General features: G+C 34.9%; 1 protein-coding gene across 1 annotated transcript; it reads left to right on the top strand.

Moving 5' to 3' along the window:
• Positions 1-1,369: 1,369 nt before the first annotated feature.
• Positions 1,370-2,191, top strand: LOC132634286 (mini zinc finger protein 3-like). The gene has a single exon (XM_060350559.1). It carries the CDS (start codon positions 1,733-1,735, stop codon positions 1,979-1,981), a length of 249 nt encoding a protein of 82 aa, XP_060206542.1. The 5' UTR covers positions 1,370-1,732; the 3' UTR covers positions 1,982-2,191.
• The last annotated feature ends 23,865 nt before the right edge of the window (positions 2,192-26,056 follow it).

The following is a 26,056-nucleotide window of genomic DNA, read 5'->3' as shown; positions in this document are numbered from 1 at the left end:
TCCTTATATGCTGAGTAATTAAGGTGGTTGAGCTATCATTTCAACCCTCATTGCAGATTTCCATCATTAATGACTACCGCAACGGCATTCTAAAAAGATTTACAATTTATTATAGCGCATGGCCGTGCTTCTTGCTGCCCTTGTAATTCCTTGGAACAATAAAAGCATATGTGTCATGACTCAAGCCTATGACACGTAGTGTCTACTTTAGCTCAACGAGTCTAATTTATTTGTCACTTGAGCTACGCTATCACATAGCCTAACTAAAATCGTGTGTACAATTGAACTTGTGAAATACCTTATAAAAGTCTTCACTTTCCTCCCTCATTCCGATGTGAAATTATCTATAGTGTCATGTGCACCATCTATAGAAACTTGCGAGTCTAGAAGACTGTCAGTCCTTCCTTTTTGACCCACCCTCGTCATCCCACTCTCAATCATGCGCGCAACCGACACAATCAAGGACTCATCGTCCTCGTTGAGATTTGCCCCACCATTACTCGTACTAAGGGAGCATCAGGCTCTACTACCATATTTATCACGACTCAAGCCCCCGACATGTAGGGATGGACATAGTTTGGGCCACGTTTAGTACTATGGATGGGATAACAGATTTAGTACTACGGATTTTTGAAACTTTTATTCTTATATTCAACCCTATTCGTATCACATGTGCCCAACAATAATAAGTCCAATTTTCAAAGGTCAAATAGATTAATTAGTACTCCTAAGGCTCAACCCTTTATGGTATTAAATCTAATATGGAAATACAAGCACGCGTGGTAGAGTGGCCTAAACCCTTATTAGAAAATTATACATTCTAAGGAACAAATTATTAAGTGAATTGAAGTTGTTATTTGTTATGGCCTTTTTAAAGGCTCAAAAGTGAAAATCGAAAATCCAAAATATTCAAACCGATTAATCCACAACCGAACTTAAAAAAATTCACTCCAATCCGAACTTATTTGGATTGTAATTTCTTAATCCGAAAACCGAATATCCAACCGAAATTTTCATATCCAATTCGAACGGCCCGAACACCCACCTCTAATGACACGTATTGTCGGCTTGGCCAACAAGCCTCACGAATTTGCCTCTTGGATCACACCATCATTAAGCCTAAAGCGTATGTAACATGTGAAATGGTGTTATGCCTTGTACAACTCTTCAATTTCCTCCCACCAAGATGAGATTCGTCTAAGGTGTTATTTGCACCTTTTTCTTCGTAAGCTCGCAAGGTTAGAATACTCTTAGTTATTTTCTTTTACCCACCCTCATCAACTTGCCTTCCGTGGTGGCCATCACAATATATATGTCCTACAATCTCGTCCCAAATTGAAAAAGCAAACTTAGAGATACGATTAGAAAAGAGAAACTTAGAGATACGATTACAAAAGAGGTCAGGTTTACACGATGTGGCACTTTTCAAGTGGTGAGGTGAAATTTGTAGTAAGTGTGCGATCAGAGAATCTTGCCTAATTTTTGGACCCAAGGAGTATTGAAACAATCATTGAAAAAGGCCACTGTCTATCCCACGCCACCTCTCTAAATTCTTTTCCTTTTTTCCTTTTCTTTAACTAGAAAATAACAAGGCTGCTAGCTACTATATATTAACATGTTAGGGTTAGGTTTATATACCGAAGACCAAGCTTTATTTTCTAGTAACAATCCATCAAAAGTTCACTTAATTCTCCCCATTCATAAGCCAAAGTTCAAATAGGGATTTTCAAGAATGATGAAAAAAAGACAAGCGGTGGTGAAAAGGATTACTGGAGGTTCATCAACTAGGAACATACGATACGTTGAATGTCAAAAGAATCATGCGGCTAATATCGGTGGCTACGCAGTTGATGGCTGCCGTGAATTCATGGCAAGCGGTGAAGACGGGACGACGGCTGCCCTAACTTGTGCTGCTTGTGGCTGTCACAGGAATTTCCACCGGAGAGAAGTGAATGGTGGTGAAGTTGTTTCTGAGAGTTAGTGTGATTTATTCAGATGATCATGTTTGGTCCAAGATTATATAAAAAGGATAAGGTGAGTTTAATTTTATGTATCAGAGTTCTTTATGGATTGTGCTTGAATATTTGTGTATAATTTGATGTACAAAAATTGATGAATTCCAGATAAAAGAATCTTTCTTGTAACTCGAACAAGATATAAAATATATCAGAAGATCTTATTTTTAAGTGTTTGATTTTCTTTTTCTTTTTCTTTTCTTGTTGTTCCTCTGCTATTGATCAAAATGCAACTTCTTTAAGTGAAGGCAGCAAAGAAAGAATAATTAATCTGATCCTCATGTTCCAATTATTATGCATAAGATCGTAACTTCAATTTGTAATAGAGATACTAAAAGTTTAGACTTGTCTGAAAAATATCTTAAGTGCAATAATTTTCAATTAAAAGGAAGATTGCCTCCACGATCCGTGCCTGCTGCTCCTAGCATAGTCCTAATAGTCTTTCTTCTAGTTCCTAAATTCTTTGAGGATTGCTTCCTTTGGGATTTTTCTAATCTAAATTAGATGTCTAATATCAGTTTCTAACTTTCAGATACTCTTTTTCAACTTCAACTTTTATCGTTTGATTTTCAACTTCAACCAAATAATTTTTGCATGTACATTTGACTGGCTAAAAACTTAATTAGAGTCTTCTCTATTTAGGGAAGAGAAACCCTGGTCAAATCAATAAAATAGCTCTATGATTTTACCTTAATATGCTGCTGGAAATTAAATAAATATCTGATAAAGAATATTGAGGAAACTTCATCTCTATCACTTCCATGGTGTGCAAGACAGATAATATGTCCCCTTTATGAAGCTGCAACAGATAATTTCCAGTTCAGCCAGGCATTAAAATAGAGTTGAGTTTTTTTAGCTTTTGGTACTCCAAGGAACCAATAGACAGATAGGTAAAAAAAAATCCAAACTTTTTCTCATATTCTATTGCTCCATTAAACTCTCTGGCAGACAATCGGAGGAACACAATTTTAAATCAAGTTGCATCATCTCAGCTTTGCTAGAAGAGATCGTATTTTTTATTAACTCTTATAGGCCCACATATCTACTCATGTTTTCTTGCTATAATGCAAGTCTTCCTTCTAATTAATGATAAAGCTGACTAAAGTCTACAGAACTGCTAATAAAATAATGTCGCCCAAGTGATCCTCATGTTCTTGAAACTTAATATATAGAATAGGATAAAGCAAAAGTTAAAGCACTAGAATATGTTAAGTGTGTGTCTCCAAATTGGATTTATTTAATCAATTATTAGTCTCCAAAGGAAGAATGATGAGTAGAAAGCAAAGACCACGCCCTTCGGCTTTGGTCGGTTGTGGTAAGAACGCAATATGGAATGTGTGAGTTAGGTTCACATGACGAGTTTGAATCAATTAAAAACAAAAATCTAACACTTAAGTTGACATGGATAGAAGGCAAATCCATATCCACCGAGTTTTGAACCCTATGTGATTTGTCATAAAGATTTCTCGGTTATGAAGGGGGGAAAAGGCAAAGAGCATGTCCAATATGTCAAGTCCATTAACACGTGCACACTGTGCAGATTTACATTCAAAGAACTCGGAGATTTAGTCATTAAAACTTTCCAACACTGAAATCATCTAAAATCTTGATAATTTCCTTGTCACTTAAGTGATTTCTTTTTTCTTTTTTAGTTATATTATAATATAAAAATAGGATTTCCCTTTTCTTTTTGGTGTCATGTCATAACTTTTAGGTTCTGGTCGAGGAGTAGAAACTGTGGCACTGCACCAAAGAATGGCATGGAATCAATCAAAAAATTAGTTGAGAATGTCTCCATTTTCTTGCAAGTTACGACAATGGATTAAATTAAGATTTTTCAGTTATCTTTGGTGTTTACATCAAATCGTGTAAACTTATTATACTTATGTGATTTAATGAGGATAAGATGCATGTAAATTAACCATTTATGGTTAAGCGTTAAAAAAAATTGTGCAAATTTTCAAGGGATTGTATTCTGAGACATATAGCCAAATTATTTTCACTTTGGTTTGTGCGATCCTTTTGTATTCCTACACTGAAAGTACATATATAAATCGTTCTTCAGCGGATCATAAAGGACTTGGATTTGATATGTAAAGAAAACAATGAAACTTTACACCGTGTTTTACTGTATGACTAACAATTGGAAACTTGTCTTTTTCTTCTATAAAGGAAAAGTTAGAGATGATTTGGTTAGTTCTTACAGCCAAAGCAAACAAATTTTAATAGATACGACGCCGGTGATGTGATATCTAAGCCACTTATCTGTCTGTTTGTGGTTAGTTTGCGTGGTTTAAAGATGAAACACCACTTCAGCCCTCTCTTAAGTTTCAATATCAACATGGTTAAAGTAGTTTTTCCTTTGACCTTAGTGATCAACTAATAGTGCAAAAAAATCATACTATCAACAATCTGCATTAGGTATTCTTTTCCTCTATAAGTATTTGACTTCGATGAACTGCAATTATTTGGTCTTCTTTTGAACAACCACCACCACTGCAAAATCATAGCAAGACGCGAAAAGCCTTTATATGAAGCTGAAATCATGCTTTGTGGGAAAGAGAAAAGACAAAGAAGAGAACTTTCTTTCTCAATCTGTTTATTTCAATGTTAATGATAAAATATTTATTCTTTGAAAGAATAAAGAGAAATATTACTTTTATACAAACGGTGTAATTTAACCTATTATAACGGCGCACTTATCATTCAATTTGTTCTATACTACAGATAAATAGAGTTCGTTCGAATTTAGTGTAGGCAAACGGATTGGTTGGGTCAAAAATATGTTTGGGGGTGGGGGGGGGGGGGGTGGTGGAAGGAATGACTTAGTTAAAAATAGATAAAATATCCGAACCGCCTTATTTGATATGGATAAAAATGAATTCTGTGACGTCACACTCAAAACATCCCGTGCCATTAATGAGAAATCAGGATATACACAAGAGGCTACTCTTTGCAAAAGCTAAGTACATCTAGGTTCGAATTTATTTTACAGTCAAGATTAGCTTCTTCCGATTTCCGAACATAAATCTAGTTATGTTTTGCATGTACTTGACTCCAACCGACTCTCATACCTATATCAAACACATCAAATGCATCCTGTATTTTGCTGCTACTATAATGAGGTTGTAGTCGAAGATATCAAGTACTCTTTGAACAATATAATTGTAAATTCTTTCGATGACCTTTACTTTTTCATGGATGGTTTCAGGATTAAACGTTGAAAAGCAAAACACAACAAACATCAACTTATATAGTGGGTTAAGGACAATAGTTGTACATAAAATGACACCATAATACTCCCAATATAAGTTAAACTTTCTAAACATCAAAGTGGTCATCACACATAACAGAATCTCCATTATTTGTTGTTCATGCAATAGCATTTTAATTTGCATACGTTAGCAAGACACAAATTTGTCACGGGATACTTACATCCCAATAACAAGGTCGTAATGTTATGAAATGGCTTCACAAACTTACTAATAATCTCGACCCTTTTTCATTCAACTTTGGAAAGGTTATATCAAAAATCAATGTCAACCAAGTTATACCGAATAAGCTTGTTGATAAAAAGGAGCACTTTCAAGCATTTGGTAGGTGAAATTCCACCAAATAGTCATATTTTAGTGTAGCTTTTCTTAATATGGTAGATGAAAATTTGTGAGATGACCACTTTATTTTCAAAGAGGAATTTAGAAACTATGGACTTACATCTGATCGAATTTAGACTCGTTTTTTACTCTCAATCATTGCCGAGAAGAGAAAATGCTCAAGGTTCTATATATTCTTTCTTTATTCAATTCATTCATGTCCTTTTTGTTTTCAGTCCCGGGTTTCCTTTCCTCTCCAAGCCAATCGATCGATGTTTGGTCATAGGAGCACTTTCAAGCATTTGATAGGGGAAATTCCACCAAATAGTCATATTCTAGTGTAGCTTTTCTTAATATGGTAGATCAAGATTCGTGAGATAACCACTTTATTTTCAAAGAGGAATTTAGGAACTGTGGACTTATGTCTGGTCATATATAGGCGCGCGCAGGCTTCAGCACCAGGTTCATAGAAGTTGCGCGCAGGCTTCAGGAGCAGGTTCACATTCATTATGTAAAAAATTATCTTGGGCCTAACTCAACCCCAAAAGCTAGCTCATGAGGGGAGAATTGTCCAAATCCATATATAGAGACCAACCATCTCATTAACTACCGATGTAGGACTTTTCCATTCTTTAACACCCCACCTCACGCCCAGAGCTGGACTTCGGGAGCGTGGGCAATTTAATTTGGGGGTGGTGAGATGGTTCCGCTCTGATACCATGTAAAAAAATTTAAAAGTCATATCATTTATTACAAAGTCAAATCACTTAAAAAAGTAATACACTTATAGAGGTCTCCTTTCAAGTAGTTCAGCTCCATGTCTAGCAACTCAGGGATTTTTCAACACATGAAAGTTGACCGTCCACAGCCAAAGTTTGCTTTTCAACAATGGAAAGCTTTTCCATAGCCACTTTTAACTTCTCAGATACAAAAGACATTGAAGCACTGACACGCAGCTTACGTTCAGCTAAATCTCTTTTGAAGTTGGCGAAGGAAACCTTCAAGGAATCCACTTCATCAGTGGCAGTTGCGATAGAATTTTCCAAAGCACAAACCCTTATTTCAGCTCCAAGCCACATGATTTTCTCATCCTCGGTAGTCATAGCATCCAACTTTCCCATAAGAGCAGCTCTGCCTAGAGCCATATAGGATTGATTTCATCTCATGTAAAAGAGAATCCAATTTTTGCATCTTGTCAGAACTCCTGTGATCCACATTGTCGTCAAGGGACTCGAGGGCTGACAACAAGAACCTCGCCCTGCGAACAACGTCAGCAGGAGCCTTTGGCTTAGCCTTAGATTTGAAGATGAACTTAACACCGGTGGAACACACCACCTTGATTAAAAAAATTCCTTCAATTTACTTGAAGATCGTTTCATGACCTTCTACGATTTTTTGACTTTCATCGATCCATTTTTACCAATTTGCCAAAAAAAAAAAAAAAAAGAAAGAGGATTCTTGCGCTTCTTGTCAAAAATACTTGAGGCATACATGAGTAATCTTATGTATATTAACATTCGAGTAAATCAAATAATTGATAACTAACTATTTAATCAGAAAAATAAAAGAAAAGAAAAGCTATCAAGATTGAATGTATAGTGTTTGTGTTTCCTTTTCTCTTTTCTCCACCAAACAGAAAAGAATGAAATAGAGAGAGAACCACAGTCAAAGGGCATTTTTTGTTTTTCCTTGAGTAAAAACTAATGTTTCCTAAAGGAACACTTTCTATTTGCTTAATTTCACTTGGTCAAAATTTGACTCGTCCATTTGGACAAATTTAATTCAATTAGATCAAACTTTAGCCTTTGTAGCTACTGTACATTATTCTTCATAATTATGTAGTATTTGATGTATTTTCATATTTTGTTGGTATTTGACTAGAGAATTTAGCAAAGACAAAAGCCTATCTCAATAGTCCAAGGTGGTCAATGTGATCAGGTGACGCATTTGTTCATGCTTGCTCTACATAGGCTCAGCCCAATAATTTTAGGTTCCTTGAGGTGGGCCATTCTCAGCACTCATCGTCCCTTGAGGGTTTCCCCAAGTTAGGTGAGTACGTTCCTACAGTTGGGCCTGATCCCTTCTTCCAAACAGCGGGGTTTGCCTTTGGAATAGGCTGACTCGTGCTTTTAACCCAACATATTATGGGCCTAGCCCAATTAAAGTTTGCAATCGTGTGCTGTCGAATGACCTAATAATACTACTTAAGATTTTATATTACAAAACATACCAATAAAATTACAAAGTATACCAGATTTTGATTTAATGGGATCCCACGATTTTAGACTTTCTTTTAAGGAAAAGAATCTGATTTTAAATGGAGTCCGGAACCAAAATAACCCCAGAAAAGTGTTTTTGAACCAAACTACCCCAACAAAAAAAAAAGTTACAAAACTGCCGTTAGCGCAGTAAATTACTGCGCTAAAGCACTTAACTGGGACGGCACCGTTAAGTGCTTTGGCGCAGTAATTTACTGCGCTAGAAGGTTCCTTGTATTTTTTTTTGCCCTTTTGGTTAACCCCTCTTTCATTACACTTTTTAACGTACTTTGACCATAGATTAATCATGTTTCGGGACCCCGAAACTTCAATATTTTATATAGAACCCTACTTATTTTTGCGCGATTAATAAGGTAGGCTCAATACATCAAGGATAAGAAAATCTTTGGATTGCTGTTTTAGTGGTTGAAAAGTGCTCGAACGCCATTTTTGTTTGAAGGCTTGGTGTCATTAGCTTTAAGTTGTTTACGAATACTTAAACTTGTTTATTACAAAAGTAGAAAAAATACAATCATAAAAATAAAATAAAACTTAAAATACATTCATCAATTCATGCCCTTAAGTTGATGAAACACTAAACATACTAACATTCTTCAAAATAACAATATCATCATAAATTAAACTTAAAACTAAAATCACAACATTCTTAATCATCATCAGAATAGAAGTCCCCAATATCGTCCTCAGAAAAATATTGGCGGTTTCTTAAGACACATCTTTTTTCAGTAGATATTAGTTCTCTACCGGTTGATGATGTTTGTTCTTCGGCCAACTTTATCATGTAAAATCTATATCGTCTTGCCAGCATTGTGTTGTTTTCTTTTTTAATCCTTTGCACGGCAATCTCGCAAGTTTCTAGACCTACTCAAGGCATGGTTATGGAGTACCTTGTTGGGATTGTAGCGTTGAGATTTTTCAAGTCACAAACAAGACGTTCTGATTCGACAAGCCGATGTGACCATTCTCGGCGTAAACCGCAATAATATTCTCGCGGATCTGAATATTTCACACTGCAGAAATCATCATTACCTTTCTATAAGAAGGTGGGGATTTAGCTCATCTACTTTGAAATCACTGTATTGCTCGAAAAACTGCTGTGATTTGAACTCTCATCATCACTACTATTTGGTTCTCTACTTATATAGTTGCAAATCCCCATGTACTCCTAGTTGGGGGGTGGGGGTGGTCGTTATGACCCTACCTACTTACTTTATATATAAAAAATATTAATCTTCATCGGACATCTCACAGTCTGAATCTCACTTGGATCTAAATCTTGTGCTACCATGTAAACCATATTCTGCCCTAAGGTAACGTATTTGAATCCGATTGTTCTCTTCGCGAAAATGGTTAAGAGCAAAATTAAACTCTTGTGGAGTTCCACGAGGCATTGACATAGCACATTTTTTTGGGCGTTTAAGCCCCATTGACGCTAACTTTTGCTCCAGTGTTGCAGCCTCTCTAACACGCCAATTCCACTCCTCTGTCATCATATTGTTGTAACGTTGGTTGTATCTCTCGTTCGGGTTGTTTGAGTTCAAGATCTTCACCCAATTATCATGTCCTACCCATTGCGTCGAATATGTTATCTGAAGTGAACGATATAACACGACTAATATCTCTAAATTGGTCAAAAAATGACATGGTAACTCAATTTTGTGTGGTTGGTAACTATTCATCAAATTACGTTATATAACTCTTAAAGTTTGATTCCAATTATGACGTTTTTCTGTATGACAGTTGAGGTGTTAACATATTGCAACGGTATAGCGTAGTAAAATACTGTGTTATGACAGAATAACGCAGTAATTTACTGTGTTATACATATATAACGCAGCAATTTACTGTGTTTTCCTGACATAACGCAGTATTTTATTGCGCTATACTGCCAGGGACTGACATAGCGCGGTTAATTCATGCGTTATGCAACACTCCGTACTTAATTTGATTTGACGTAACACTGCAAGACACACTAATTGCATGCATGCGTTGGTTCAATATTCAAACTTCAAATCTTATTAATATAGATTTCGAATGAGATAAAAAAATTCTAAGCTTCATCCAATTTTTAACACAAATTCTAAGTTTCATCCAGTTTTTGCATTTTGTATTCCTTCTAAATTAGTCAAAAAATGGAAGATGTTCCAAAAATTTAGAGTTTCTTTATTCTGGGACGGACAAATTATATTCGAGGAAAATAATTTGCGCTATGATTCTCCCCCAAAATACCATGTTAAGTTTCCACTTGACCTAAAATTCTCATAACTACTCCAAGCCTTGTATAATAGACTACAAGTTAGTAGGAGTGATTTTGATTTAAATATAATTAGAAAATATCCAATGTCATTTACGCCACAAGGTGTAACTAATTATGGACAGTGGTACATTCAAGACGATGGTTCTTTGACGGATTATTTGAAGGCGCCTTGTGATTATAGGGAATGCATAACTTTAAACGTCCTTGAAATGTACATAAAGAAGGTCCCCATTAATCGACTTGAATTCATGGCTAGGGCTCCTCGCGAAGCCCGAAATAGACCTCGTCGGGAAGTCTCGTCTAGAATTCAGGACGAAGTCACTCAAGCGGAACCTACTTATGAACACAATTACCCTGACATGAGTACTTATGAAGCCATTTTGACGAACCAAATGCCTCTGGATAGTTTAAGTCAGCAATTTGATGGGCAGTGGTAAATATTCATTTTTTACATTATTATTATTATTATTATTATTATTATTATTATTATTATTATTATTATTATTATTATTATTATGTGTAGTGGCACTTGAATGCTACTAATGATGTCGATTATATTATTTAGGGGTTATACACCTGATATGGATCATATCGGACAGTCCCCTCAATCGGGATGGATGAATCAGGTTGGAACATCCTCAACCTATCCAACTACTCAAAACGATAGTCCTTTCTCAAGTTTCGGTGCAGTTGATTACTATCGGTACGTCTATTTTTTTAACATCAATAGTATTATTTGATGTGTAGTAGTTAAAATACTCTACTTTCTTATGTAGGGAGAATGTGGTGGTTGCACCAAATTATAGGCAAACACCTATTATGGATGGTCCAGATTATTCGAATTATATAGTGACTTCATTGAGCGATAGTGAGGAAATACCTAATGCAGAGGAAAGTGACGATGAGCAAAGTGAGGATGAGGTTGAGGTTGGAACTAATCCTCAATATCAAGTAGAACTGTTGCAAGACATGATGAACAGTCCGACACACCAGAAGGAACTGAATTCACATCAACTATTTGAACAGCAAGAGTCGACTCCGGTTCATCCGCAAAGCCAATTTCAACAGCAAGAGTCGACCCCGATTCAGTGGCATTCCGATGAGATCCCCTATCTTGATCATCTTCAAGATCACCCAGATACCTTTGCCTTTACTAGGGATAATGATCATATTCAGCGAAGTTTGTGGAAAGAGCCAATGGTTCTTTTAAAACAAAAGGCTCATATTGAAAAAGACATGATTTTCATCTCGAAAAAATCATTACAAAGGGCTGTTAAGATTTATTGCATTCAGGGGATGAAGTATTTTAAAGTTGACGATTCCACACGAAAACTTTGGCGATTGGTCTGCAAGCAAAAATATCAAGGTTGCGAATGGATGCTCCGTGGTAAGGAAACTACTGAAAAGATGTGGACTATTTCAAGGTTCTACACAAAGCACACTTGTGATATGGGTGACCTCCCAGATGATCATTGCAATCTAGATACCAATATGATTGCTCGTGTGTTAGTTGGCGACACTGGAAAAAACCCAAGGTATCCCCTTCGCCTAAGTTTATTTTATTTTTGGTGTTAATTTAATGTACCTCGTTGCTATATGCTGATATTTCAACTTATTCAGGTTCCCTATTAAAGATTGTATTACAGTCGTCCTGGAAGTATATAGCAAAACTGTTAGTAACAGGAAGGCGTATCTTGGGCGTAGGCATGCACATGAGATAGTTTATGGCAATTGGGAGGGCTCTTTCAAGAAGTTGCCGAGATACATGGCGGCTCTACAACACTTCAATCATGGTACTGTTGTTTAATGGAAGCTCAAATCGAAGCCTGGTGTGCCCGGTAATATTTTTGATTTTATGTTTTGGGTATTCAAACCATGCATTGATGGTTTTGCTCATTGCCGGCCTGTAACATCAATAGATGGAACACATGTGTATGGAGTACACAACATAAAGCTGCTAATTGCAGTTGGAATGGATGCAAATGGAGCTATATTCCCTCTAGCTTTTGCAATTGCAGCTAATGAGAGCATTAGTACGTGGGGTATGTTTTTGGACTACTTAAGGCAACACGTTATTAACGATCACATGGGAATATGTGTGATCTTAGACAAAAATGTTAGCATATTGCACAATATGTTCAATTTGCAGGGGTGACAGCCACTCTTTGCCTACCATCATTATTATTTAAGGCATTTAAAGGCAAACTTCCAAAAGGCATATCGAATCCCAGCACTTTGCAATTGGATGTGGGCGGCTGCAACAGAGCATCAGGAAAAGAAGTTTAACCTGCAGATGGACATTATTAGGCGGGCGAATGAGGAAACCTTCCACTAGTTAAATGCAATTGATAAAGACAAATGGACATTACACCAGGATGAAGGTAGGCGATGGGGTATGCTGACAACAAACAGCTCTGAGTCATTCAATGGCTTGTTGAAATCTGCACGGGGCCTACCCGTCACCGCAATGGTGAGAATGACTTTTAAGCAGGTTGTGGAGCGGTTCGTCAATAAATCAAAAGAGGCCAAAGCACATGCAGCAGAAAGTCTAAGATGAATGCCAAAACTTTCACAACTGTTCGAGTACCACAAATATAAGGCTCAGAAACATGACCAGATGGAGTACAACTCTGCAGAGTGCATATTTGAACTCACAACAAGTGTGCACCAAGGTAAAGGAGGTAACGTCCACACAATTTGTGAGATTCCAAGAACATGCACATGCAGCAAGTGGCAATCATATCACATGCCATGTTCTTATGCCTTCAAGTGTTTTATCGCAATGGCAAAGAACGCCTGCCCCTACATGGCTGAGGAATATACAGTTGAAAATTATGCAAAAACGTATGCTGGAAGGTTCTACCCACTCGGCAGTGAGAGTTATTGGCCACCGGATCTATTTTCAATGGTTGCAAATAAAGCATTTATCCATAAATTCAAAAATAAAGCATACTCCCATATTCACAATGAAATGGATGTTCAACCGGGGAGATTGTCACGCCCCGAACCTGGGCCTGGACGTAACACGGCACCCGGCGCTTGATTGCATGTGATCGAGCGAACCAACTGGCTGGCTGAATCAACATGTGATACCAAAACATAACTAATTTAGAAAATAAAACTAACACATGCTGATTAACTAAAAGTCTGACTGAAATATCATAATTCAGAAATACTTAGACAATCTGAACATATTTGAAAGAAGCCAACATGGATACACCAAAACAACTGGACGATTGGGTATAACTGTCTACAAGGCTAACATAACAAATATCTGACTGTCTGAACTGTGTCTATGAAGCCTCTAAGAGTACTGAATAATAAAACTGTCTATAAATTGAATTAACTAGATAGCTGACAACGCCCCGAAGGAATTTGGGGCTCACCAGTAGCTGATACGTGCACTCCTAAATAGCTGAATCATCAACCTGTATATCGTTGCCTGCATCGTGAGATGCAGGCCCCCAAGCAATAAAAGGGACATCAGCACATTTGAATTGTACTGGTATGTAAAGCAACTGAAGCAATAAAATACTGAAATTGAACTAAACAGGAAAGCAAGAAGCTGAAGTACTCCCTGTTCTGGATGAAGAATCACCTGTAAAACTGTAAATATAACTGTGGCCTGGGGCCCAAATAATGTGCACAAAAACTGTGGCCTCTGGCCCAAGCAATACGTATGCATAAATTGTGGCCTAGGGCCCAAAAACAGATACATGTGTTCAAGATTAACAATTTACAAAACTGAGACTGGCTATAGCTGATAGCATGATAACTGTTTCTGATTATGGGACTCATGCAAATAACTGGTTATACACTGACTGAGACTCATGTAATAACAATGCATAAGTCTATAAAGATTACGTTCTGAGTTCATGATGTTAAAAGTGACAACCATGAACGAATTCTGTAACTGCAACCCTAGAAGATATCAGTTCTATATCATATAATGAAACTAGGGCTAACTATATTCTGAGTCAAATTGCTGACAAGTATGAAGAATGAGGCGTAGGGAGAATCATGAACATTCTCTAACGTAGATAGTTAGCCTCACATACCTTAACTCCAGCCTTTGAGCGTAATACAATGTTCGTCAACCCTTTCAACTTTGATCTATATCAATACAAGTCAAAGGGATTCTATATTAGCAATAATATTCATGCTTTGATCATCTAAGCATTTTATCAAACACTTAGCGGGCATAAAGCTCCACAATCTCCATTAATGCTGTTTCTTCACCCAATTCCCATTCTACTACTTCTAGGTGATTCTACAATCTCAATTAGGTGTAATTAACATCATTCTCCATCACCCATATCATTATAACAATCTCAAGTCAACAATCCAAAACCCTACTATAGTTCGTGTAATTCTCTTTACTAAATCCATTTACTATTCTCCCAAGAACTCATCAATTCACTATTATGAATGATTAGAGTGTAGGAGCATTACCTTTTTGACGTTCAATCCTCTTGAATACGAGTTCTAGGGTTTCCACGCCCAACAATAATGTTTCACTCACAACTCTATTGATTAGAAGGGTTTACTCAAGTTAGAAAGAGATTAGAGACTTGAATTCAATCTAGAATCATGATAAAACTTACCTTGGAGGGTACTTGAGGCTTGGAACTTGTTCCCTCTGACTTTAGGGCGATTTTTCGTGACTGGGGATGTTAGGGAAATAAACCCCAAGCTTAAATATAACTTAAAACGCGAAATTCCGACTTTTTGACCCGAACCCGACCTGTTACGCGATGGGTACGCGATGCGGGGCCATCGCCCGATATTCTGCAGCTCAATACCCAGACTTTCGCGATCGGCCCGCGTTACGGGACCATTACACGCGCCCTCACGCGCTTCAAGAAGCGACGGGTGTCGGTTCCGCACAGTGTTCGGTAAAATTGACATAACTTCTTTTACACAGTTCTGTTTGGGCTCCACAATATACCGTTGGAAATCTATTTCAAAGGGCTACAACTTTCATGTTTGAAGTTTCCTCAAATTCCCAACGGATTTTCACGAAATTTGACTGGAAGGAAGACGTATCGAAAACTTAGCCGATTCTATAGAATTTTAAGTGCCTTACTATTAGCCATATTTAGATGATCATATCTCCTTGCTCCGACCTCTGATCGGCCTGGTCCTTATATTGTTAGAAAGGTATTTCTACGTACTACAACTTTCATTAAGGGATCTTTCCCAATTTCCCACCAATCAAGGAGTTACGGCTGCCCGAAGTAGGCCTATCAACCATTTTCGCAAAACGTTCAAACCTTCATTTTTTCCACTAAAACTCTAATGATATGAGTCTAACCTTAGTTCTAAGATACGAGGTGTAACAGAGATACACTCGAAAATTCTCATTTTGCAATTATGTTGGTCATGATAAGCACAAGTGTCCCTTACGACATGGTGGTCAAACTACATCTCGCGGTGGAAGTACCTCTCGTGGTGGAGGAAACTTCGTGGTGGTAGATCTAGCAGTGGTGGCACATCTAGTGGTGGTGGAACATCTCGCGGTGGTCGCACATCTCGCGGTGGTCGCGGAAGATCAACTCAAGGACATTAACCGATGAATGTTTTTTAAGTTTTTTTTCTTTCTTTGATGATTGTATTTTAAAAAGTTTGGGTCTCTTATTAATGAATAAGTTTAAGTATTTTCATATTGTTATGAATGATGCAATTTAATTATTTTGAGATTTGTATGAATGCTGCAATTTTGACTAAAAAATTGTAAACTTAAATCTAAACCCAAGTATTCGTAAAGAACTTAAAGCTAATGACACCAAGTCTTCAAACAAAAATGGCGTTCGAGCACTTTTCAACCACTAAAACGGCAATCCGAAGATTTTCTTATCCTTGATGTATTGAGGCTACCTTATTAATCGCACAAAAATAAGTAGGGTTCTACATAAAATATTGAAGTTTCGGGGTCCCAAAGCATGATTAATCTATGATCAAAGTACGTTAAAAAGTATAATGAAAGAGGGGTTAACCAAAAGGGTAAAAAAAAAAAAACACAAGGAACCCTTTAGCGCAATAAATTACTTTGCTAAAGCACTTAACAGTGCCGTCCCAGTTAAGTGCTTTAGCGCAATAATTTACTGCGCTAAAGACAGTTTTATAACTTTTTTTTTGTTGGGGTAGTTTGGTTCAAAAACACTTTTCTGGGGTTATTTTAGTTCCGGACTCTTTTAAATGTGGCTTAATTTTAGGATAGTTACCAATCAACTTCTTCTACTTTTTAAAAAGATTTCTCTCTCCCTCTCCATTTCTAGACCTAAAATTCGTCTTCTCTCGTAGAATAAATTTTCAAACTAATATTACAAAGTATTTTTTATTACTGACCTGTGTATTAATTGTATATAAAAATTGGTTTGTATCGTTTTGAGATATGTGTGATCATTGTGTGTTTGAAATCTTTATATATTATATAAACTGTAGTTTTCAAAAATGTTGAAAACTAATATATGTATGAAATGTGTATGAAATGTGCTATATATCATTTAGATATATGCGGTACAATGTGTATGAAATGCGAATAAATTCGATATGAATTAGTATATGAAATGTGTATGGAATCTGGTTTGTATCAATCAGAAAACTTATTATAAATATATACTTTCTCATAATCTATACATACTTTGATCAGATTTTATACAATTTATATGTATTTTATCATAATCAAAATATACATACAACTTTTACACATATTTCATACATAAAAACTATAACGGATTTATATAGTTATATATATTGCATACAAAAATTTATACATGTTTATTATACATATTTTCTCAAAATATATACATACTTTGATTATATTTTATACAATTTAAATGTACTTTATCATAATCAAAATACACGTATGATTTTTATACATGTTTCATATATAAAAATTATAAAGAATTTATATAGTTATACATATTGCATACAAAAATTATACGTTTATGTTTTCTGGTGTATGAATTTTGTACATAAAAATTACCGATTAGAATGAACTTTTTAAGTAAAAGTTGGAGAAAATTAGAGAATAATATCTCTTAATTTTAAATGGGGAGAGAAAAGTGGATGAAATAAAAGAACAAAAGTTGGAGAAAATCAAGGAATAATATCTCTTAATGTTGAATGGAGATAGAAAAATTGAATAAAAATAAGGAAAACAATTTATTTAATGTGTTTTATTTACTTCTTTTTAATTTACCTGATTCGTATAGATTTTGTAACAAATCTATTGATATATTTTGTAAAATCAAAAGTATCGTCATGTTCTTCTGTGTAAATATACCCACTTACTAAGTACATATATGTTTTTTGCCCTTAAAAATAAGGAAATCTACATGGTATATGAAACTACCAGTTAACACAATATAAAAATGGAGGAAAATAATTGTTTTCATCCCTATGCTATGCCCTTATTATGGTTTTGGTCCCTGTGAATTTGATTTCCCACGTTCATCCTTTAATAATCAAAGTGGGTGATTTTGGTCCTTTTACTAACGGAGGTTATTGATGCAAACAGACCAGTTAATTCTACCAAGGCCAATTACAGTATTACAACAAGGAACACTTTTATACAAATAAAAAAGATCGATGAGGGATGAAAAGAACCATATACCCCTAGCTCAAACTGGAAAATGGAGAAGAGAACTGGAAATTTAACATAATCAGAGCAAAAATCAATCCGATATGAGCTCCCCCATAAATTTCCTCTTCGAATTTCAACAAATTTGATTGAGTTCGCCGTTTGATTCGAAGAGACAAAACAAAAAAGATAAACAGGAGATGGAGAAAGAAAAACACTTTATTAAAGTGCAGTGTTCTCATGGTGAAATGCACTTGACAGTGTTTGTCACGTGAGTTCTGCTATAAAGGACAAAAGATACTATTATTATATAATGTAATATTTTAAATACCGTAATTTACCTTGACCCGTTTGACTGGTTTGTTTGCATCAGTAACCACAGTTAGTAAAAGGATCAAAATCACTCATTTTGATTAATTAAAGATTGAATGCGAGAAGTCAAATGTCACAGGACCAAAATCATAATAAGGTCATAACACAGGGACGAAAATAATTATTTTCCCTAAAAATGGATAACGCAATATGTCCATTTTCTTAATATCCAAATATCATTGCATCGTAATAAATTTCCTTTTAAAGGATTGGCATTTTAAATACACCCATCTTTTAGGCCACGTCCTTACCGCTAATAGGTAACTTTTATCTCTCTCGTCTCTTTGAACAAAACAATTTTGAAAGGAATGATATACACGATTCATTTACTTTCGGGACACTATATGCAATATCATTATATAGGATATATTATGTAAAGAACTCTTATAAATGATTTAATTCTATATTTCTCCTTAAGAATTTGCGTGTTATTTACACCCGGTGGCCAATTTGTGGCCTGGTATTTTGATGTCGGTCATTTTTCCAAAACTAAACATATGGTCTAATATTACAGTAGTTATCAATTTTAAATTTCAGACAATGACTACTTTCGAACTTTGGATCACTGATGTACTTTTCCCAGAAGGGCCTACTTCTAAATAAAAGGTCACAAAATTAGCAATTTGTGCAGATCAGCCAAAATTGGCAACAACTGTTCGTCGGATTTGTAAAGGAAAAGAAGAAAAGCACCACGAAACTTTGTTGGGCTTGAAAATCTTCTTTGGATCTGACCGTTCTATCAACTTGTTACAATGTTTATAGCAAAGTAATTCAGCGTAGTTCTTTGTGTCTATAGCAAAAAAAAAAAATTAAATGTAGTATCTTTACAACGAAAGGTAAAAATGTACTCGTACTTGGTGTTTACACAACATGACATATGCGTGCTAATAGATTATTATTGTGTGTTCACAATTAATTTATATATATCTCATCATATTAAACCACTTAATGATGATAAGTTGCAATTGTTTGGTGTAAACACCTAGTGTGAATAAGTATTTACCAAATGAGATGGACAAACATTAAATTTTAAATGAAAAGAAATTTTACTTTGGAAAACCCATTTCAGAAATTACAAACAATATTATAAATAAAACAATAAAGGTGTTGATAAAACTTAAAGTTCCTATAAGCTGTTGAACTTTTGTTTATAAATATTTCATATATGGGTATTGCTAACCTATATATTGATGGAGAGTCTTGAAGCGATGGTAAAATTGTCTCCGTGTGACCTATAAGTGAGGGTTCGAACCGTGAAAACAGTCAGTCATTAATGCTTGCATTAGGATAGGTTGTTTACATCACACCCTTTGAGTGCATCTTTTTTACGGAGTCTGCTAACGCGGGATGCTTTGTGCACTGGGCTGTCATTTCTTGTGTTTGCTAACCTATTTCATGAAGGTAGTAGGTTAGCAATCTACCCATTTTTTAGTTCACTTAAATACACTTAATATTTTTCACAAAAGAATTTAAATTAAGAACCTTTTTGTCATTTCATAAAAAAAGTATTTGTTGTTTTGTTAGGTATGGTGAAGCATTTGTTCTGTCTGTTTTATTAGGCTTTGTTATTTACCTTTCTTGCTTTGCATTTGCTGTTTTATTAGGCATAGTGAAGCATTAATACTGTTTGTGTTGCTTGCGGTTACTTACACTGTTGATGTTCGTATTGCTTGCTTGTTTGTACTATATTTTACAATTGATTACACTACAACAAAATATGCTTTTAGCGGCAATTAATTTGCGGCAATAACTTAATTGCCGCTAATTATTTTCTAGAATCAATTATTACCGGCAATACCAAACTTTAGCCTTAACAATAAATGCCGCTAAAGGCTTTAGCGACCTTGGATCTAATGGCAATAACTTAATTGCCGCTAATTATTTTCTAGAATCAATTATTACCGGCAATACTAAACTTTAGCCTTAACAATAAATGCCGCTAAAGGCTTTAGCGACCTTGGATCTAATGGCAATAACTTAATTGCCGCTAATTATTTTCTAGAATCAATTATTACCGGCAATACCAAACTTTAGCCTTAACAATAAATGCCGCTAAAGGCTTTAGCGACCTTGGATCTAATGGCATTAATCAATTGCTGGTAAATGTTTTTGTGGCAATAGCTAAAGGAAAATATATTGCCACTAAAAGTTTCTTTTGGTGTAATGTTATGTCCATAACCTGCATTAGTAGCTTCAGGGGAATGATGATAGTTTAAGGTCATACCCTCGTTGGGGTGGGGGGGGGGGGGGTGCGGAGGTAAGGGTTTTGAGGGAGCTTCTAGGTTGAGAGTTGAGTCTTCAAACATAGGGATATTGATGGAAAAATTGATTGAGTTAGTGAAGATTCTTAAAAATGCCCAAGAAGAGACATTATTGTAAATATTTGGTGGTTTTGTCATTTCGTGTATCGGTCGTTAAAGTCTATTTAGTATCTAAAATGTAATGAGAAATAGCCATTAATGCAAAAATAAATTTTGAATAAAAATATCTCTAGTTAAAATACAGAGAAACTCCAGTATAATGTGTTGAAGTTTGAAACTTTTACAAGTAAAACTCTAGCATATGGTGCTAGAGTTGGAAAACTTCATTTTATGTGAAGCTACAACGTAATGGAATTATAAATTTTTAGAAGTGAAACTTCAGTAAAATATGATAAAGTTTTAATCTTTTAGAAGTGAACTCCAACACATTATGTTGAAGTTCGAACTTTTGTATGTGAACTTCATAATAGTTTCGTGGAGTACTTTAATTTACTTCTTGTGGCGCTTTTGTCGTCTCCTAGAATTTTGATCTCTTTAGAGTATATTATTCTTGTGTCGATATCCAAGTTAAAAGCTACATATCTACTTCTAACAGAGTACTACTATTTCACTTCACACTTTTCTCTCCTTTATTGCTTGCCATGAATTTGTTCCTACCAACACGAAAACTCATATCAATTCTAGTCTGGAACATTTCTCTTATCGTTTTTTATTATGGGCATGATTTGGGAAAGGTATAGTAGTGAGATATATATATATATATATAAAAGGCCGATTGGTTTGGTGTCCGTTAATTCACAGTATTCACTTGTCACTTGTAAAAGTTCAAAATTTTGGAGGCATGCTATGCTAGAAGTTTTCCGTGTTTTAACTAATGTATTCTTGTCCAAATTTATTTTCTCATTAAAATGTTGCTAAATGTTAAATGGTTTTGAAATACCGGCTAAATATATATTTAGCAGTCTAAAAGTAGCTATTTACCCTTCTTTCTGAAATTATTTATGAACTCCATATTCGGTATCAAAGGTTTAGGCGTCGGTGCAGTGGCACAAAATTGCAAATTTCATTAAGAATAGTCAAGATTTAATCAATGTGTACTATCAACAGCAATTACCATTCATTTGACTTATACATATGGATAATTTTTCAATGAAAAATATTCCACTGATCACCTTTGGCTAAGTATAACTCCATCCTATCATTGCCTGTTAAAGAGTATGAATAATAAATAATAAGATTTAAATATATTTTATTTAGAAGAAAACAAAAAACTAAGCGATGGACCAAAATTCAGAAAATTAAAGGCGGCACATGAGGAACGGTAAAAGCATATATCGTACATGAAAAGCAGAAGTATTAATGTCAGAGATGGATGGGATTTAATACATTGACTGAGGTTGCTCCATGTTCACTCATTTGCTGTAAATTAAGCTGTACATCTGTTAAGTGCACATGTTCTTGTTTTGCTATCACTGTGGTACAGTCTCCTGCAATTATACTGCCTTTTCAATCTTCTTCCTTCAAATCAATTATTTTACCACTATGAGCAGATTAGTCTTGAACATTAATTCCAATGTTTCCAACTTAATTCCTAAAGAAAGACATATATTTGACTACATTAACTTAGCTTCACACATAGCTTGATGTAATGATATTTATGTGATTATAAACCATATCATTAAGTATAATATAAGAATTAAAAACTAAAATAGAGTATTACTTAAAATAAAGAGAGGATTACTTTATATATAGGGAAAAGGGTCAAATATACTACTCTACTTTAGTTTATTGGTTAACTTTGCCCTTCGTTAGCCAAAGTAGTCAAATATACTCTCTTTTAGCCAAAGTACAATGATATACCCCTCAACGGATGGAAAATCCCAAATCAGACCAAATTACTCATTTATCAAACCTTACCCATGCCCCATCACTTAGACCGACCCGACCCACAAAATTATTTCCCCCACCCAATTTGGTTTGTAATATGGTTTGTTAATGTAATGTGAAACTCTTTCAATGTTTATGCATATGAGTTTATCGTCCTTCTTAAAGTAGAACTAGTTGGTACCTTCTTTTCTGGAAATAATGCACGGCTTGGTTATATGTCAACTAATTAACAAACTCAAAGTTATGCAATTTAAGGTTTTGTTCATATGGCTGCACTTAAGGTTTTATCAGTAGCATCCCAAACTGACTCATCAGTAGTCTTTTGGCTCAAATCACACAAACCTTCACGATCATTTTGTTGTGTAACTTAACTACTAATAAGAATAAATTAGATCTTGTATAGATAGGAGAAAAGATATGGATGAGATCTGGCTCTAGAGTCCCATGCGCTAGTGGCTTTGTAATTATCATACATGGTTGAAATAAAATTTTCCTTTCGACCAAAAAAATAAAAATAAATTAGAGATTAACAGGTTTGTAAGGAATGGCTGTATGGCCTCACTAATTTCTTGAACTTAGGGAGCATCAACTTTCTATCTTCTGGTTTCCCATTAAAAATACAGTTTGATAAGGCATAAAAGGCAAGTAAATTTGCATAGAGAGATAAGAAGGCATCTTTGTGGTTACCAAACCCACCAATCCATTCAAATCCTCCATGTGCAGCAACATAATCTCCATAGTTTAAAGTTTAACCAAATGAATGGAAAGCATAACATAAATTCATGTTTCTATGCGATGAGCACAAACAGCATGCTGACTGATTTTGGGTGGGGGAAATAATTTTGTGGGTTGGGTCGGTCTTAGTGATGGGGCATGGAAAAGTTTTGATAAATGGGTAATTTGGTTTGATTTGGAATTTTCCATCCATTAAGGGGTATATCTGTGTACTTTGGCTAACAGAGAGATATATTTGACTACTTTAGCTACGGAGGGCAAAGTTAGTCAATAAATAAAGCAGAGGGGTATATTTGACCCTTTTCCCTTATATATATGCTACAGCTTTTTAGTTTGATGCTATTGTACTATAATAACAAGGCGTAAGTCATCGGGCGCCCGCTAAAGTTGTCCACAGATTCCACTTAGAAAAAGTAATCAGATCTACATATAAAAAAAATTCAGGTGAAACTCCATTTTTTCCGACAAGATTGATATGAGCTAATTAATTTTTCCCGTTCTTGCTCCTCATAACTGTGGGAAATGGGATGGGGAAAATGGTTACTAGTTGGGAAGAAGCTGAAACATAGTGGCAACGTGTGGGAGCTGCGCCGGCGCCAGTAAAGGGGGAGTGGATTGGACGGAGAGGGGGGGGGGGGGGGGCAGTTAATTAGAAAGAAAAAAAAAGTTTTTTTTCTTGAAATGTCTTTTTGAAATAAATAAATAAAGTTTAAAATTATTTGGATCCAATTGCCACATGTCACCATATGATTCGTTCAACTGCTATGATATCCGCGTGTGAGTTACATGCACTTCGTTTTTTTCGTCAGATTGTCATTTGTGTCTAATAGGAACAAACTTGAGTTAAGGTGTTTAAGTAGATTCTGTGACAACTTTAGGAGGCCCTCGATGACTTAACGCCTAATATCAAAGGCTGGCTCTCTGTATCTTCTATGAGGACCCGCCATTGTATGATACATACTATGCAACCTCACATTAATTTAATGAAACTTTCTAGATTGGATCTGTTTCTTGCTGAAATCTATATGTTCGAAATCAATTCCAAACAAGTTGTAACGTGTAACATCGCTATCCGATCAAAGGATTTCTATTTCCAAAATGTGTTACTATTTGATCATATATATAGTTTTTTAAAAAAAATATGAAAACTAATAGTAATATTTTTTTTTATCTAAAACAAGTTTTAGATATTTATATGACTATGAATTATCTCATTAAGATAAAATGAGAATTTTAAAGTTAAACTTTTTCTTTTGATAAATTAAAAGATAAACTATTTCTAAATATAGAATTAGAAAGTTAACATTTTTTTAAAAAGAATAAAAAGAAAATATACCACATAAATTGAGCGGAATAAGTACTAAGTTTGTACTATAATTTTCTGCCCTTACCTGCTCAACAAACAACTTCAGATTAAACTATGGTGCGATGCATTTCCAATTGAATTTCAGAGTTCAAAAATCGGGAGAGGTAAAAGACAGCAAAGTGGTCTAACGGCAAGTCTATATAGAAGGCAGAGTCTTGTGTATGTAGTTAATTTACTGAACACATACAATATACTAATTAATTTACCCGCGCAAAAATTTATAGTACAAAACAATAAACAAATATGTAATGTAAAATATACATACCACTATAACGGAACACAATTGTATAACAAAATACATATGAAAAATTAAAATAGAGAAACAAATACAAATGAAAGCATCACAATGTTTGTAGATTTGTAGTAACAGAGTACTCGATGAGCAATCATCTTCATAATACGCAGAGGTAGTATATATATATCAATAACTAATACTCCATTAATTATCATAAAATTAATATTTATTGATGACATTTGGTCTTACGTTACTGCTCTCACCCTCTATTGTTTTTTAAACATTATTCATCAATAATATTTATTTGTGTAAAACAAAAACAAAAAGTAGTAATATTTATTGAAGACCTTTGGTCTTAAAATACTCCTCTCACTTTCATTATTACTAATAATTAATATTTATTAGAAAATGTATTAGAGACTTTTGATATTTTAAATATAATGTAAAGAACACTCGTATAAAGAAATATTAGTAAAAAATATGTACCTATATATTAATTGTAACCAATTAATGAAATTTGTTTGGTCAACATAGCTTTTAGATTTTTGTATGTTAGGAAGCAATAGAAGAGGAAAAATTGAACACTGAAATTAGAAACATTTTTTTGGAGTAAAAACTTCTTGAACTAACTTGATTTGGATGAATAAATGTCCATTTTCTCAAGTCTTTGTCATACAATCTTCAAACCATCTAGCGCATCACGAATGCTACTCCAGTACCTATCTCATGACTACATTCTACAAGTATTTGGCAACGTGTTTGGTCACAGTAATATCTAGTAGTAATGCCCCATGTTACTTTGTCAACCAAACACACGCAGACAAAATTCTGAAGGGTAAAATTTTACTCCTAACATGTCAAGAATAACACTAAAAAAAATAGTAGGAAAACAACTTGATAGGTTCCAAATATTTCATTTAAAGCAAAATTCCAGGCAAGTGATTCAAACATCTCAATCAGACTTCCGCAAACTCGCTGAGATAGTATTTGTCAAGATCAGAAGAGCAATCTCCAAATCTGACTTATAGGAGGTGGGTTTGTTTTTATTTGCTTTTTGAAATATGGAATTGTAAACACGTAAATCGTAGAGCCGATAGAGACTTGTGAGTAAAATTTGAGGTGTTTGAGTTTGTATGCTTCAAGTTGATAGCTTTTTGGTTTTTGTAATATTCAACTTCAAAATATCCACCTTTTGTGTTGTTGTGTAGGTTTTAATTTAATTTTGGTGGTTAATGAAATAAGAACGGTGATAATAAGAAAAGTTGGATTAGTAAAAATTGAGGCTTTTAAGCTTCTTCGATTTTTTTTTGTTTCCCATTCAGTGTCCGGTATCTGCATTGGGGGCCCGATTAAATCCGGATTCGTGCCTGGTAGTCTCACATTGGCAAAGCACTCCCTATTGAGCCGTATAACGTTGTTACAATAAGATACTACATAAAAAAAAAAAATAGGAGAAAAATAATCAAAATAT

This window comes from Lycium barbarum, chromosome 3 (assembly GCF_019175385.1).
Source record: "Lycium barbarum isolate Lr01 chromosome 3, ASM1917538v2, whole genome shotgun sequence".
NCBI classification, from domain to species: Eukaryota; Viridiplantae; Streptophyta; class Magnoliopsida; order Solanales; family Solanaceae; genus Lycium; species Lycium barbarum.
The sequence above is the reverse complement of the archived record's forward strand: the minus strand, read 5'-3'. Positions and strand labels throughout refer to the sequence as shown.

Coding starts and splice junctions, on each gene's coding strand:
- LOC132634286 (XM_060350559.1), top strand. CDS start 1,733: ATGATGAAAAAAAGACAAGCGGTGGTGAAAAGGATTACTGGAGGTTCA.